Here is a 17061-nt window from a genome sequence, read left to right as displayed (position 1 = left end):
GAACTTCCTGGTTTTTAATTAGTACTTTCAACATATGAAAGTAAGTTAGTATATTTAGACATTAGTATTAGTAATTAAGATATTAGTATTAGTTAGTATTTTTAGCATTTTTTAGATATGGCCACAAAACAGTAAATCTATGCAATAGATTTGAACTAACAAGTCAGTTTATATCTAACAAAAACCAGCAACTTCTGCAAATCATCGTCTCCTCTCCAATTGCTCTGTACCGTCAGATATTAAATTCTGACTTCAGAGAGCAGGTCACAAGCAATGCTAATTTAGGAGCCTGTCTAAAATGTTATCTGGTTAAGAAAGATTTAGACATTTGGTATCAAGAAATTGCACGCAATATTTGTAAGCATGAATAATAAATTCAGTGTGTGCTTTGCAATACTTTAAACAGCCGTAACAGAGACAGCATCAAACAGAATTGTTTAACAGCATCTCCCTTGCCCGCTCCCTCCCACTGATGCTGGAGCAGCTGGGAGAACAAGGTTCTTAACTCCTGGTGCTGCTGCACCGGGATATTCTCATTTCAAATGAACTCCAGGTTTTCCTCCATTAAAGAAGTCTGCTGAGTAAATAGGATAGCTTTTATCTGTCTTCCATCATAAAACTAACACGTTCAAGTAGTACCACATACAGCTGAGCTACTTGCCTGCCATCCTACTCAGAAATAGTTGTCAAGCCCTACGTGACATGCAGCGTGGTTCATGCATTAATCATTAGGATGGCCACTGCAGTCTCACTCCTTGTTTTACCATCCTGTGGGCTCTGCACGGGCTCCTCTGATGAGGCAAACCCAGTGCAAAACAGTACAAAGGGATCACAACACAGGTGGCCCTCAACTTTGCAAAACTCTAAGGTTGGGATTCAATTAATTCTAAGGAATAAATGAAGTTGGCCTCATCTTGGGCAAGTATACACTGCAGATGAGTTTATGTATATAGTTTAGCATCTTCCCATACACCAGCCCGGTGAGGTCAAAACCACGTTCCTTTGATGTGGTCTTTAACAGGCTTGATTATCTGTAGGTATCAACTATACTGTTCACTCCAGCTTGCTTGAAGACAGGGAAGAAAACCTGACTTTTCCATTATTAACTACAAATAAAAGAGGGTTTTTTTTAATCCTTCCATTTTACATAACTCTCAAAAATGGTCACTCCAAGCCAATTTAGTTGAAAGATTGTTAACGTTTTTTGAGAAATAAGAGTGCTAGTAGAACGCAATAAATTTGTGCTGTATACGTCAAAACTAGACCTGGATTCCTGAAAACACAGTTTCACCTTCTTCCAGAGACTGTTTAACACATTAGACTGGCCAAACTACTTACACACAGTCAGTACTACCTCTAGCAACTTTAATCGTGTTGCCCAGTTTCAAGTAAAAGGCCATTTATCAGAGTGATTTCAAAAACTGAATCCCTTCTATCTGTCCATCTCCTCCCCTCACCTGAAGGTTTCTTTGTGATGTTTTAGCGGCACAGTTTATATGTTACTTGCTCACATCACTCTGCTTGTGAAAAAGCTGAGCCAATTAAACTTTTGAAAGGTGAAAGCTGAATTCTTCTTAAATTTGGGGCATTTTTTAACAAATACCACTGAGGGAACAAAAGAAACGACCTCTTTTGAACTCCATGGCTGGTTTGCAGCAGAAAGCCATAAGAAATGTTAAAGGTACTATGTTCTTGTACATCGGAGAAAACTAAAGATTACAAAAAATAATAGTGCAGCATGTACAAACTGATGCATACAAGTTTCAAAACTGGAAACCAATGGATTTTCTTCCAATAAAGTTCAAGCTTCAGAAAGTACATGAAGAATATTTACCAAGCCTCATTACCACAGAAATTCACAAAGCTCAAATTCCATGTTAAAAATACAATTTTTCATACTCACAAAAGTTCTCGCCACCTTTCAACAACAGAGCTGCTATCAACTTTTCCACCCTCACTGTTGACTCTACATGCCCAACACACAAATATGAGAAAAACACACCTCCGCTTACAGCTTTACAGCTGCTCATTATGTCCACAGAAAGGACAAATCTGATCACCAGCACTAACTTGTGTGTCCCCACCAGGAGCTGGGGACTGAATTTCTCAGATCTCTTGCTTTGCGGTGTTTGCTCCTGTTGCCGCTGTTATATTTTGCTGACATTCTTTCAGATATGCAAAAGCAAGTACATATATTTATGAATAACGATTCATTTCCTCTATGACCGATTACAGTTGTTTTAACAACCTTCAGCATGAATTTAGGAAGACAATTTAAAAGGGACATGTGAATGTAAAAGCCCCATGTAAAATCGATTACCATTTCACAGAGAAGGTTAGCTACTTCTAATTCTAACTCCATGAAATAAATAAAAACACTACATGTGTTGGTCATACGCCAGTACACACAACTCACAGAGCAGACACCCTGTGAAACTCTTTCATTTTTATGCCTATATTTCATTTTCTATCACAATGTTCCATTTTTGTTTAGAGTTGACAGATGATGCATGTGGCTTATGTAGGTGGCATGTATCAGTTACAGTCAGCTCTTCAGAAACAACAGCAAATTAGCAACACAAGACATGCCAAAGAGTGGACAACGAAGTGTGTGGGGCACAGTCTAGGAAGCCATGAAGTGAACAAGCTCACACATCCCCAGTGGCAAAGACAAAAGCATACAGTGAAAATGAAAAACAGACTCGTCAGGTCAGAGGACAGACCTCAGCAAACACGTCATTTCTACAGAAGGTGGGTTGCTTTCCAGTGACGCTCAGAAATCACAAATGCTGTGATTTAGCCTGATCTACAACGTCAGCGCAGTCCTTTCTCTAGCACAGTAGCCAACAAAAATTAAAACCGTAACAAAACCAAACTACTGAAAAACAGACTGTGGACTAAACCCACATGGAGCAAGAGGCTCAATTCCAGCCTGGGAACATAACAAAGGACACAGTTCGTGTTGCACTTAGTCTGACCCAACTACCACTCGCCTACCTTGTCCTGAACCAAACAAACCGACCAGCCGGACAATTGTGGAGGCTGCCGAGGGCAGGGAGTGCCCGGCACGGCCCACGCTGTGCCCAGCACAACCATCCCACTCACCTGGTGACAGCCACACGTCCCCGGCATCCAGGGATCAACCCTGCACGGGGCAGCAGAAAGCAGCATTGTCCCTTTTAGCAGCAGCTGATTAAATCCGACATGGAACTGCACTCCTAAAGAACTGCTTTAATCTCTAAATAAGAAGTAATAAGGCAAGCTCTCTCTAAATTCAGAGAAGTATATGCCTAAAAAGGCATTTTTATCTTAAAAGTAGGATGTAAAATCGACTGATATAGGCACTTCCAGCACTAACTTTGGACACTTTCCGGTTGTTTGCATCGCCTCCCATTTTTTACAACAGGCATCAGAGTTGCATTACCTGAGAGCACCATTAACATATATCAAATATCACCTGATAATCAATAATTAACAAGTAGAATCATTACTTTTTCCACATACAAACCAGAAGCATGTAAGTATTTAAACATTCGCAATAAAAATCAAGTTAATACACAAAATAAGCCCCATATCTAAGACTGAAGATACAACTGAAGCCACCAATTTTCTTCAGTCAGCGAAGGTATTGCATTTTGAAAAACTCAGTGTTATAAAAGAAGCAAATAGACTGTTGAAATACAGCTCTAGGTACCAGAACAGATCTTATCCTAATGGAAATTCAGTAATTGTATTTAGTGATGAGGCTTCACCTGCCCGAAGTATTGCTACCGTGCGCTTTAACTGCAGTTACATCATGTCCTTTCTTAATGTTTTTTTAGAATATGTCCGATAAAAATTCTATTTGACTATTGACACAAAATAAACCAAGATTCAGCATGTTCACAGAAGCTTAGAAGTCTTCAGTAATATTTTATGTATTAAAAAAAGCTTCTCATCGGCATAGTATTTGTCATACAGCAAGAGAAAACAGTTCTTTGAAGAATACCAAACCATTAACACATTGCTTACAAATCATATCCAGGTAAACACCTGTAGTTTCAAATGGCACCACAGGCTGCAGGAAAATTCTATGTCATATTGCACAGAATAGAGCACTGGAAGAGGCTGCCCGGGGCAGCAGTGGAATCACCGTCTCCCAAACATGAGGACCTTGAACACGAGCACAACAACAGTCCAGTTCTCTTGGGCCCAAAAAACAAGTCAAAAGAAGAGTCAGAGAAACCACGTAACTTTTAGATAACTGACTGACAGGGGGCAGAAAAACCAAAACCAAGACCCTTCTTGGTTTCCTAATTTGTAATGAGAACTATTTCCAACCTTAAAATTCCTCTTAACTGCACTGTACATGCATGATTATTCTCTGATATGACATACATTTGTTCTGAATTCCACAAGAAACCACAAGGTTTCGGTCAAAGCAAATCTATGACCAGCAGAATTCCTGCCTTACCCTTCAAACAGTGAGGCTTGTTATACAGGACAGTTTAAAATGAACGTTTCACCCTCCGATCAGCACAGCTTCAAACTGATAGCTCAGTCTATTCACAATCAGAAAAACTAAACTGAAGCTTCAGCCACATTCTAGTAAGATTTCAAAGCTATCTATTTAATAATCTACACACGTATACAGTTGTCTTTTTCAGCTAAACTGAACAAACTGTTACGCCTTATTGCTTTCAGCTTTTTGAGAAGTATCTCCTTGCATTGCACTCACTATTTTGTACAAAGAACTCAGTGCTTCCTGTGTCTTTATCAATTGCTCTGATAAATGACCTAAGGCTACATAATTTGATCCACAATTTAACAATTACAGTATTTTCAAATTAAATTTCTGAGATTTTTCAAAGTATTAACATTGCCTAGTATTTCAAGTGTATTAACCAGCTTTTGAAAGCCCAGGGTAAAACACTCTTACCATGGAAAAATTCAACATGACATGGTCAGAGAGTTCTACAAAAGAAAATGAAATCTTCGTCATTGGGACATTTGCACGTTTAGCATTTAAACTGTTGCAAAGAGCTTATATACAAGAGTTTCCAAGAGCTGTTCATTTCCAATATCCAAGTATATCCAAGTCATGATATTTAACAACACAAAAGCCTTCTAATTTGTGTCCCAGTGAAGGCTGAAAAACAACGTCAACAGCATCTGCTGAAAATTTACACTTTACAAGTATGCTACTCACTCCCACAGTCTCTCATAAGTCATCTATTTGGTACTGAGAAAATTCATCAGAATAATTCTCAATGCATCAGTTTAAGGATGCCTACAGCAACATCTGGAAAAGGCTACATAAAGAATACAGGCTATATACATATATAAATATTTATTTATGTATCCTTCAAGCTAGAAAGTTTCAGGATACCAACAACCTAAATATTTTGATCAACACTCAAGAATTAAAGGTGCCTGTGTTCTTGAATATACAAATTATTTAATCAGCATCTACTAAACACAAAGTTTCATACAAGGAAAGCAACACACAGAAGTCAGATATGAAAGGTCAGACCAAAGACTTCTTTAGCCAAACTACATTTCTACAAACTGCATCCAGAATGCCGTCTTCACCACTTTGCAATTCACTTTTCCGCTAATTTGTCTAATAACACTTCAAACTGATTTGCACTCAAGATATACCATGACAACAGAGTCGCAATATGATTATACACTAGATAACAACAGAACCTCACAATATCACTACACATTACAGGAAAGCATCCTTCAACTATCAATCCCAATAATTTGGTAACAACCCACCCACAGTAGCGTCCCCGCAGTGTCAGACTGGGTGCAGAGCCTCCCCACTTTGTTTCCCAAAGAGTCTTCCCTGCTGACCCCCCCCCCGACTTACTGTACTGCACGAAAAGCTGGAAGTAAATCCACACAGACCTATGCAATGTGTTGCCTTGTTATGTTAATTGAAGAGGAAGAATTTCACTAGGATTTAGCCATTAAAATAATAATAATAATAATGATTTGCATATACAAAGCATCTGAACTTTCTTACTGTTCATGGCAGGATCCCAGGGCTATGTTTCTCCATTCCCAAGTAGTCCAGGTTAATTTTGACATCTAGAATAAGGTTCAGGAAGAGAAAAAAACAAACAGTCACACACTTTCACACATTATTATTTACCATAGAGGTTATTTTAAAGAACTGCAGGGTACAGCACCTCCAACAGAGATAACTATTGGCTTCTGCAGCTCTTTGAGCTCTATCTCCACTGTGAATGGAAAATTGGATAGCACCAATTCTTGCCCAGAGGAAAAGTTCACATAACCCACTACAAATCTGTGGTGTCCTGCTCTTTTACATCTATACAGATTATTTAATACACAATTCTGCAAGATCACAGCTTCAAATAAAAATCCATTGCAATGACAGTGTGGAAGAAAAAAGTCAGAGCTAATTCTCGCTTTTAAATTAGTCAAGACAGTCCCTCTGTACGTTCCAGAAGCAGAGCCACCATTTTACATAAATAACTAAACGCATACAAGTCACAAGAAGTACTGAAGTCCTAACAGAAGTAATACCTTGCATCATGATACTAAGCCTGGCATGCTTTTCATAATTTCAACCCATAGTTGCTATCACAGCAGGAAGCTATCTAGCTGGGCTTGCAAAATAGCACCAGTCACAACGGAGTTGAAACAGCATAAAATTACAGCGAAAGGTTTTGCAGCCATTTGGAAGTCATTTTACTGGCCAGAATGAAGAAGTGGAGAGCAGGGCTTGGGAAGAGACACAGCCTTCCCTCTGTCCAATTGAAAAGAAAGAAGGCAGCCAGTTAATCCAACATGCAAAAAGCAATTAGCAGAATTGCCATTTGCAATGGCACTAATTTTTTTAATTAATTCTAACATAAACCGGAGCTAGGAAACGCCAGCAACAACGTTGCCGGCTTTCGCTTCCTCTGGGTTTCCTCTCAGAAAGTAAGAAAATTGAAACATGACACTTGGCAACTTGTACTCTCACATTCAGTTAGCACCAGTGAGGGTCACTTCCATAATTCAATGAACGAACAACATTTTTGCAATTGCAAGCCCTTGCCAACCTGAAATTATTCATCCAGTTAAAACAATAAACCAATACTAACAACAAAATCACATAGGAAACCACAAGTTAACCAATAGTAACAGATAAGAATCACTATGGGACATTCAAACGTCTTAACCAAAGCAAAGGAGTTCCTAAAGATTAGAGAGGATATTGTAGTCTTATTTCATGAAGCTTTCTTCCCTTTGATACTCCTTAAAATAAATCAAATTTGTTTTTCCTATAGGCACATCTACGCATGGCAGCCATCAGAAAGACACATGTTCCAAAATTAAAATGTTAATGTGTCAAGGATGACACACACAATTCATCAGGAAGCCTCTTACGCGAGTCGTTTTGTTGAAGAAAAAGACGGAAAGACAAGAAGTTAGAAAGCAGTTCCAGGCGGCAAGAAGCCCTCAAGTTGGGGGTAAGATCCAGGCTTCCCACCACCCCCGCTCAGAGCATTCTGCATAACCTGCGTCTCTGCAAAGCCGTGTCAGGCTGCTCCGGGGACTCGCACAAGCACCACAGTGGAAGGTCTTATGAAAGGCTCTCAGTAATGAAAATCTCAAACAATGTCAGACTTGTTAGACACATCTGGGATGGCACTGAAACAATAAAGTCAACACAAAGATAGCATTTCTTCCTCCAACCCACTCATTTTTTCCTCCTCCCATTTCTTTTTCCACTATTATTTTTTCTTGACTCCATGTTCGGGATTGTAAATTGTTGCCACGCAACCCCTTCTCTCACACATTGTCATTTTCTGGCCCAACTCCCTCCTACCATTAATTTTACTAATGAATAAACAATCTGAACTAGTAACGGGAGCTGGTTAGAACCACAGCATGGACTTTTCTGTACGTAGATGGGGAAGACAGGATCCTGTTGCCCCACAGCACCCACCAGCACAAGCATCGCTCCCATCCATCCCCAGCATCCCACCAACCATGCCTGAATTTAACCACTTCTTTCACGCCACACTGGCAGATCACTACAGCCTAACCAGAAAAATACCCTTATCCTCTACAAGGACAATGAACTCCAAATCTCTTCCTTCTCCCAGGGATATTTGCAGGGGAGAAGACACATTTCAGCCTGTCAAACAGCGTTCTAGCTTGTGAACCTCTGCCATGGGGTTGGATCTCCTCCCCTCCATACAGCTGTGCGGTGGAAGAGCTCAGCATCCTCAGCTGCTCGTCCCTGCTCTCTGCCAGAAGGCCACCAGCTGAGCTGCTCTTCAGTACTTTCTAACCTATTTACTCAGGATCAATCAATACAAAGAGTGATTATTCAGGCTGTTTAAACCAGCTCGGCTTATTTTGGTTGGCATTCTGCAGAAAAGCTCACATAATTGCCTCAACTGCCAGAGGTAAGGTTCACAGCCCCCTCACTGAAATATTTACTCTTTCTACAAACCAGGAATGATAGCCAACAGCAAAACCAGACAAGAAACCCCTGCTGGCACCCCAAAAGAAACTAGTGCTCTTGGCACTTTGTCATCCCCCAAGGAACGCATTTTAAGAGTTGGGCGATTCTTGCTTACATTTGCTAAGCCCTTTCCAGAGAAGTAATTTCCCTCTAGTCTCAGAGAAGATGTAACTCGCAGAGCCCCCCAAGCAGGGACAGCCACATGAGCACCTATAGCACCATGGCATGCAAGCCTCTGCCCTTGAAGAAAGGGAAGAGATGCTGGTAAAATCTATCAAATTGCCTCATGGCTACAAGTTTTGATAGAGAAAAATGCCATCACCATAGGCTAAAGACTATAGACTACACCATAGACTACATGCTTATTAAGATGTTGACTACAACGTTAACCGTTTCATTATTCTGCTACTCACTCCACCCCCCACTGCACACAAACCCCACAAAAATAACAGGTGAAACAAAGACTCCTTCAGCATAACAAGTTTTGGGAACAGAAATTGCCTTTTTGGCTTGCGCATGTGAAGCACAATCACACCAAGGTCTTGGTCTATCACTGTGGCTCTTAAATAGTGCCAACAATTTTAAAGAAAAAAAGTTAAGAGGACAGACTACATAGGATAGTATTAACATAAGTTAAGTGTACTCACTAAAAGTCATGCAATATAGTTTCTCATTAGTGATTAAAATTTTCTTAAATAAATAGTTAAGTATGAAATCCTAAAAGTTAACATTAACCAAAAATAGCAAACTTTCTAGAAGACGATGCCATCAGGTATACCAACCAGGAAGACCATTTTATTAATAAAGAAAAAGAAGTAAAACTCAGGAATTGTGGTAGAAGAAAAAGACACCCAATGTCTGGGTCTCGATCTTCTTGCAAAAAGAGGATGCTGGGGGAGTTGTATCATGGCCCACTTAGAGCCTCACTGCAAACTCCTCCATACATTCAACCTCATATTAAGACAAGCTATTAAACCATTCCTGAAAAAGATCAGCCTACTTGCAAAGACACAGGCCAGGCCCTCTCATAGCATGCGATACCACCACCATCACCAAGATAATTGAGCTAATGACACTGCCACCAACTCCAAGATAGCTGGTACCATTATCATTCATTATGACTCTTCTTTAAGTAACAAAACTCCCTTTTTGGACATTAAGGACAAAATTTTCAGATTCAGGGGGAAAACATGGTACAAAGTCTCACCTGGGTTACAAAACTCCCCACAGGGGCCCTTCTACCACTAAAGATGTCAGTGTCTTATATTGCCCAAGTCTCATTAAGAACAGAGACAGTGAATGCCTACGCATTTACCGTTACTCCTCCGTGACAAATGTGAGTAGCCACAAGGGACTGGTGTGATTTGCACAGCCTCTGAGGGAGCAACGTAAGGCAACGCAACCAACCCAGTAAGTTCATATTCAATATTGCTGAATTATCTAGATTTTTCCTTCAATTATTTTGTAGCTCAAGTGTTTAATTCATGAATTCGAGTTTGAAGGTGTAAGCTTGCAAAGTCTTTCGTTTATATAAAATATATCTCATAGGGCATATACCCTGGCGGAAATACTTTAATTCCACTGTATAGAACAGCAAACACAAGAGCCCAGCTTAAATTTCTAGTTATAACATCACTGCTAAATTACAAATTCAACATTGAACAGAACAAAACGGGTGACACTCTGTTCCTGTTAAAAGCTTCCAACATCACAGGCAATAAAATATGGTTGTTAATAAATGACAGCACTATAACCCCATATGTGTATTTTTTTAACTTCTAGTTGCTACTACTTAAAAAGATACTCACTAGCAGTGAGAGTAAAGATGATCAGGGAGGGGAGGTGTGGAGATAAACTATTAATACAAGTCTTCTACAACTCTGGCACCATGGTGGATAATCAGCTTCTAAAAAAAAATACATATATACAGAATACATGCCAACGTCTGTAGGATTCTAGTGCCACTCACAGCTTTCTTTAAATAACGGATGTGCTACTCACTTCCTCTGTTCTATTCAAAATCTGTGGGCAGCCATGAACTTGCCCAGAACCATCCCCATTTCGTAACACCAAAGCTGCTTGAGAGTCAGGCGCTGAGAAGCCAAAAGTTGACAAGGCAGAAGATCGATCCATTTCTCCCTCTCCTTCAGGAGCCAGAAACCATCTGTGAGCAGGACGCAGGCCAGTGCTTTGAGTCCTCCAGAGCAGAGACAAAAGCTTTCTACCCACCTTACTGTTGTGCAGAATTCACGCTTTCATGTAAAGATTTTACTGAAAGCCCAAATTTATGCGGATCATTCAGCTCCTACACAGGTGGAAAGCTAGCTGGAGAACAGCAGTCCCAGGAACATCTCTTTAGAAGCACCTGGAAAGATGACTGGTTTGAAGTGGGAGCAGCATTGAGTTGGATGCTCCATCCCCAGCATCTGCTGGGAGAAGCAGAGTCTGCTTTCCCTCCACTCACCTCCAGCCACACCTGTGAGAGCAATGGCAAGGTGTAGCCACAGGGTGAGTTAGCAAACTGATAAAAGCGTTACCAAGCGGCTCAGTTTCCCATGAGATAAGCAGCATGAAAGAAATCACCCTGCGCACACACAAGCCTTAGCTCTGCCAAGGGAGCTGCAGCGGGAGATCAGCGGCAGGACCACCCAGGGATGCACCAGATGCGGTACCTGCACCACCAAACTGCCTCGAAAGCCTCTAGCATCAGATTTTGCCCTCCAAGCATGACTCTTCCGGTTAATTTTCAATCCATAGCAGGTTTATTAATAAGTTTAAGATTAAGAAATAAAGGCAAAACATTTATTTTTACAGAATTATTTAAATATGTCAAAAATATGCTACAACAATGCATAACAGAAATAGAGATTCAACCTTAGAGAGCTGGGGTTTGTGCCAGTAGAGTAAAAAGCTGCTGGATATTTCAGATCATCATCTTAACATACTGCTGGATATTTCACATTAGCATTATCAGATAAGGTCAGTTATTCAAAATAATCAAAGTTCCCACGATGCTAAATGAAATGCACATGGAACACACTCAACTTGAAACTAGAAGAGACCACTGACATGGAGATCCCAAAAAGCAATCAGGAAAAAGGAACTAAGCTGAAATTCCCATGTTTATCCTTTTTTAGCTTGGGATTCTGTATAATATTTCACCATTATCACTGGGACACCTCAAAAATTCTGCTTTATTTTTTTCATTACATGGAACTTCATGTTCCTCCTAACAACAATTCGCACTTGACCAGATGGAGATGTAATCAAGCTCATTTACAATGCACCACAATTTTCATTTGTCATGTTGCTAAATCTCGGTCTGCAATTTCTAAATGATACAGACTGATAAAATTGGCCCTCTCCGTTTATCTTTCTCACCAAGAATAACGAAACAAAATTCTTCCCTTGCTTCTTACAAAGATAGAAATTTATATTCATAACAGGACTAACATGCTGAGATGCTGAGCACTGCAATAGCAGTTCTAAAACATTTACTTTTAAGTCCTCAGAGCTAAGACAGGCACTCAAATCATCACATCCTTGGTGCAAGACTTGTGCAACACATTCCCACATGATTTGTGCCGACTGGCACAGCATAACTCATAACCTGACGGCCCGAGTAGATGTGGAGTACCTGGTAAGATGCATACTATTTAATTTAGAAATGGAAAAAGGTTATAAGTTTCCCCAAAATTTAAACAACTACAAGTGGGGCCAAAAACTCTGAGAACTTCTTTGAAAGCAAAACTTCTCTTCACAATCTATTTTCATTTCTACTTTCACCTGTGCGTACGATTTCTCATATTTAAAATATTTCTTATTAAAAGAACCGAGCGGAATAGCTTTCAAAATGCAGAGTGTGTTGGCGTTGCCAAATAAATCGCACGCATTTCACAACTCTAGAACACACCACCAAGCAGCTGCATCAATCACAAAGAAGTCGTTAAAACAAAAGCCCCCAGAAATCATAGACCAGTGTCATTAGTATTTACAATAAAGCACTGTTTCCACAAAAGGAAACAAAATTACATACTTCCCACAGCAAGTATAAAGCAAAAACATTGACAACACAAATCAATAGCTGGTGCATTCTTCACAAGATTGGTACACCTGATTCACTTAAAAACGGCTTCTCAGAATAGACATAGAAGACATGAAATTCATTACCAGACACTGAACATGGGAAATCTTTTGCAGTTTCTTACTGCTAGTTTTCTGAAACACAGATGCCAATTAAATGGGTCAGACTTAAATTTCGCCCCAGCTTGCATGCTCCTCTTGAGTTCAAAGAGATCCCTTTCTACCTCGTAATCCAAAAGATAACGTGAAGAAATCCACTGCTGAAAAACTCCAGTCACCAATACCAAGTCACACATTGTAATTCCCCGTACCACCCATCTCAAGGCACTTTCAGCTTAGTTCCCTTGTCAGATCCTTCTGACACAGGATACAGGCTACCGGCACTATACAGAGCATCTTCACCCCAAACCACTTACTACTGTGTAAAACCTTTGGAGACAGTTTTATTAAAATAATTCAGATGAAACCAGTAAATTATCAATTACCCTGAATGCCCACTGAAAGCATGCCTTTTCTTCCAGAGACTACTATCTAACATTGCTTAATTACTTCGTAGTTTTTCAAAGATCCTTTGGTTAGGGATAGCAAATATACTAAGAAAAGTCTTTTCCACATTAGCATTTTTAATTTATTCGTTTATCTCTAATCTCCCAATTTTAAGAAACTTGTTGCATCACAAGCAGTTAAAGAGAAAACCATCAAAATGTTCCCATCCAGTATTCTGACAATGGAATACAGTTGTGAGAATTAAAAATAAGCTGAAAGTAGAGAATCTTGAAAGAAAACCAGAACACATTGCCCTGTCTATATGAGCTTTTTCCTCCCACTCACACTGACACCCATATACCCCACACCAGACCTGTGACAAAGGCACCTACCCCTGTGAACCTAGCCTGAGGCCATCAAAGTCAACTTTCATAAGCTATTAAGAGTAATTAGAAAAGTTTTGTACTATTGACATCACGAAACAGCCAAACACTGAATATTCTCACTGAGGCTGCTAGCTCTTTAAACAAGTGCTCCAGAATTGTTCAGTTTTTGCTGTGGTAGTTTCTCGGAAAGTTTTGCCGGCATAGATATATCAACTAAAAGAGTAAAGAAAAATAAGCCATGTACTAAGCATCACAGCTACTTCAGCAATATAATAACTACAAAAGAGCAAGGCACCTTTGATAGCTTTGCTTGTGGTGTTTGTGGAGCTGCTACAGCAGTGCCAGCAGAAACACTCCTGGCAGAACACATTGCAAATTCATTTGGGGTCTCTACCAACATGTTTCCTTATATTGTGAACTCATTACCCCTTTCTGATAGCTGGACCATACTAAGAACATACAGCCCTTGAGGTAACATAATTGGAACTTTGAATTCAGACAGCAGAGGTTATGCCTTCAGATCGAGACATCCTCAGCTTGATCACCGCTATCAAAGAAACAGATACAAGCATCATATTACACTGAGACACACTCCACATGAGATAGTTTGTTGATTTTTTTTTAAGGAACAGCAACATTTTTCTCAGCTTGTTGCAAAACAAAAGAAAAAAAGAAAAACAAACACATTTAAGGTTACTAGAGTTCAGAGGAGAAAAGGCAAGGCTTTACTTTCTACATTCAATTCCACCGTGCTTCCGAGCAGTTCACGTGCCAGCACAAGAGCCACTTCTGCAGCAGCTCCATTTCACTCCCCCCATGAGCCCGGTCAGATCTCCATGAAGGATTCACCATCAATCTCACACGCTGCCTCTGTAGCAGTATCAGCTGAACATCCTCCCTCTCAGCTTCACCCCGCTCAGCCATGCTTTGAGAGAGCCAAATCCTCACAGGCTGTTTGCGATGGTCCCACAGCTCATCATCTGCCCATGGACACGGTGTCCTGTCATTTTACGGGACCACACTGCAAACTCCATCAGGGACTCTCTGCATGATCCCTTTTTACTAGCTGGGTAAGTTTGCCGATCTGCTCCATACCTGGCACAGTCAAAAGTCACAATGCAAGTCACAGAATTCCCCAAGCCACCATTACTGCCACAGATTAGGTACAGCTGAACTATGGCTTTAGGTGGCTTTCAGTTTACTGAATCTTTTAAAGAAGAGCAGAAGAAACTCTTTAAAATAAAATAATAATAGTAACAATAACGATACTGTGCTGGCTGGGGCAAAGTCACTTGAATTCATTTTTGACACCTGGTGTCAAGCCAAGGCTCACTAGAAACAGCCTTGTTTCTTTGAAGCGGAGCAGCATGCTAATTTGTGCTGGCAGCTCACTACAATTTTTTGAACTTCAGAAGTGAAGGCAACTGTTTAAAATCACAATTTTGAAAATCACAGAATCAAAGAGATCACAAGCAGTGCAGTCAGTGTAGCATTTCATCCTAGTTACTACCCAAACTTTTTTTTCTTTTTTACTATCAACACTCTGCAGCATATTCCAGTATTAAATGGGATTGCAGAACAGGCTTTACCATGAAATCAGAGAAGTGGGGAGAGCACCCTGAAGGTTCTTCATTAGCATTATCTCTATGTGTAGCTCACTGGAGAAAAAATAAGGAAGACTCCTCTGTGGCATTCTATTCAAATGGATGAGCCATATTTAAATGGGTAAGGGAGACATTTCTGATGCAGACTTCACAGCAGGTCCACAGCATCAGTTTCATTAAACACTCAGAACCTCCCAGTTAAAGAGCCCTTTGCCATACAAAACTGAAAAAGATGTGCACTTTGCATCTCCTGAATTATACAAAGGGCCTGAGCGAAGACTCCAAGGGCTCTCAAGTTAATATCGCACTTTTCATACGAAGGCAAAAAGTCCTGAACAGTACTGAGTAAAAACAGAGCTTGGCCTAAATTTTATGCGTACAAGAAGAGGAAACCGGCAACTTAATTACAACCTACAGTTACACCGCTGTTTCTAATGGATGCATCTCAGAACTAATCCCCAAAACTCCCTCCAGCACCCAGACCTCAACCGGCCTATTTAAAACGGAGGGAACAATAAACACTGATGAGCAAAGAGGGTCGAGGGGAGGAAGAAAACGATTACAAAGCCTGCAAAACAACGCTTGGAAAAAGAGTTGAGTACAGTTTTTCGGCAAGGCTCGAAGCCCACCAGCCGGGTCCGGCTCCGCTTTGTTCCCCGCCCGGGACCCCTGCCCGCCCTCACCCCCGGGGCACGGACACTTGCGCCGCACACGGAGCTCCCTCCCGCCTCCCCCGCAGGGACTCCAAGGGGCAAACCCCCTTCTCCTCCCGCACAAACGGGCTCTCCCCCCATTGCAACGCGCTGCGCTCCCCGAGCACAGAGGTTACACCCCCTGAGTGCAAGCAGGGCACCCCCGCTGCAAACACCGCTCCCTTCGCCCGCCCCCTGGCCGAACGCAGCCCCCTCCCCGCCGCCCCGCACCGCTCAGACACTGCGGCCCCGCTCTCACACCCCGGCCGGCCCGCAACCCGCGGCCGCACAGGCCCCGCAGGACACAGGACCCCCGGTCTCTCCGGGACACCGAGCGCGGCAGAACCGAGGAGCACGCCCCGCGCAGCCCCTCACCTGCGGGCCGCGGCTGCCCGCCCGGCGCCGGCCGCGGGCCCCGCTCCGGAGCGCTCCCAAAGTCCCGAGCGCGGCCCCGCTCCGCGCGCCCGCCCGCCGCCGCCTGGCCCCGCCCCCGGCACCGCGCGTCACGGCCCGCGCCAACATGGCGGCGGCCGGCCTGTGCGCATGCGTCTAGGGGCAGCGGCGGGGAGGGGTAGGCGGGGCTAGATAGGAGGCGGGAAAGAGGGCGGGGCGACTGTGGGAGGGAGGCGGGGTTATAAGAAAGGGGCGTGGCCTCGGTGCCGTCGGAGCCGCGCGAGGGGCAAAGTGGGTGAGTGGATGGATGGATGGATGGATGGATGGATGGATGGATGGATGGATGGATGGATGGATGGATGGATGGGTGGATGGATGGGTGGATGGATGGATGGATGGATGGGTGGATGGATGGATGGATGGGTGGATGGATGGGTGGATGGATGGATGGATGGGTGGATGGATGGGTGGATGGATGGATGGATGGGTGGATGGATGGGTGGATGGATGGGTGGATGGATGGATGGGTGGATGGATGGATGGATGGATGGATGGGTGGATGGATGGGTGGATGGATGGGTGGGTGGATGGATGGATGGGTGGGTAGATGGATGGGTGGATGGATGGATGGGTGGATGGATGGATGGATGGATGGATGGATGAGTGGATGGATGGATGGGTGGATGAGTGGGTGGATGGGTGGATGGATGGATGGATGGGAGGGAGAGTGGGAGGGAGGGTGGATGGATGGATGAATGGATGGGTGGATGGGTGGGAAGGAGGGAGGGAGGGAGGGAAGGCGGATGGAAGCATGGGTGGATGGGTGGGTGGATGGGTGGGTGGGTGGGTGGGTGGATGGATGGATGGATGGATGGATGAAGAGGTGGGTGGATGGGGGCCAGGGTGCAGAAGGGCAGGAGCTCTGCCAGCAGGGGCTGTGTGCA

The 17061-nt window shown here is 42.5% G+C and overlaps 1 protein-coding gene across 6 annotated transcripts in view; it reads right to left on the bottom strand.

Annotated features, from left to right (window-relative positions):
* Positions 1-16173, bottom strand: part of KLHL13 (kelch like family member 13) — an 82178-nt gene extending 66005 nt beyond the window's left edge. For 5 of the 6 annotated variants that reach the window (XM_080352367.1, XM_080352371.1, XM_080352366.1 and 2 more), the window contains exons 1-2: positions 16100-16173; positions 6011-6075 (exon numbers count right to left, since the gene is read on the bottom strand). Coding sequence is in view for 1 of the 6 variants with exons in the window: in XM_080352368.1 (XP_080208494.1) it covers positions 6011-6075 (65 nt within the window). In the remaining 5 variants the exon portion in view is untranslated. The remainder of the gene's footprint in view (positions 1-6010; positions 6076-16099) is intronic. The other variant, XM_080352370.1, reaches the window with a different exon arrangement.
* Between the last annotated feature and the right edge of the window lie 888 nt (positions 16174-17061).

The sequence above is a fragment of the Nesoenas mayeri genome (genome assembly GCF_963082525.1).
Source record: "Nesoenas mayeri genome assembly, chromosome: 13".
Classification (NCBI taxonomy): Eukaryota; Metazoa; Chordata; class Aves; order Columbiformes; family Columbidae; genus Nesoenas; species Nesoenas mayeri.
Note: the sequence above shows the minus strand (reverse complement) of the source record. Positions and strands in the feature narration are given on the sequence as shown.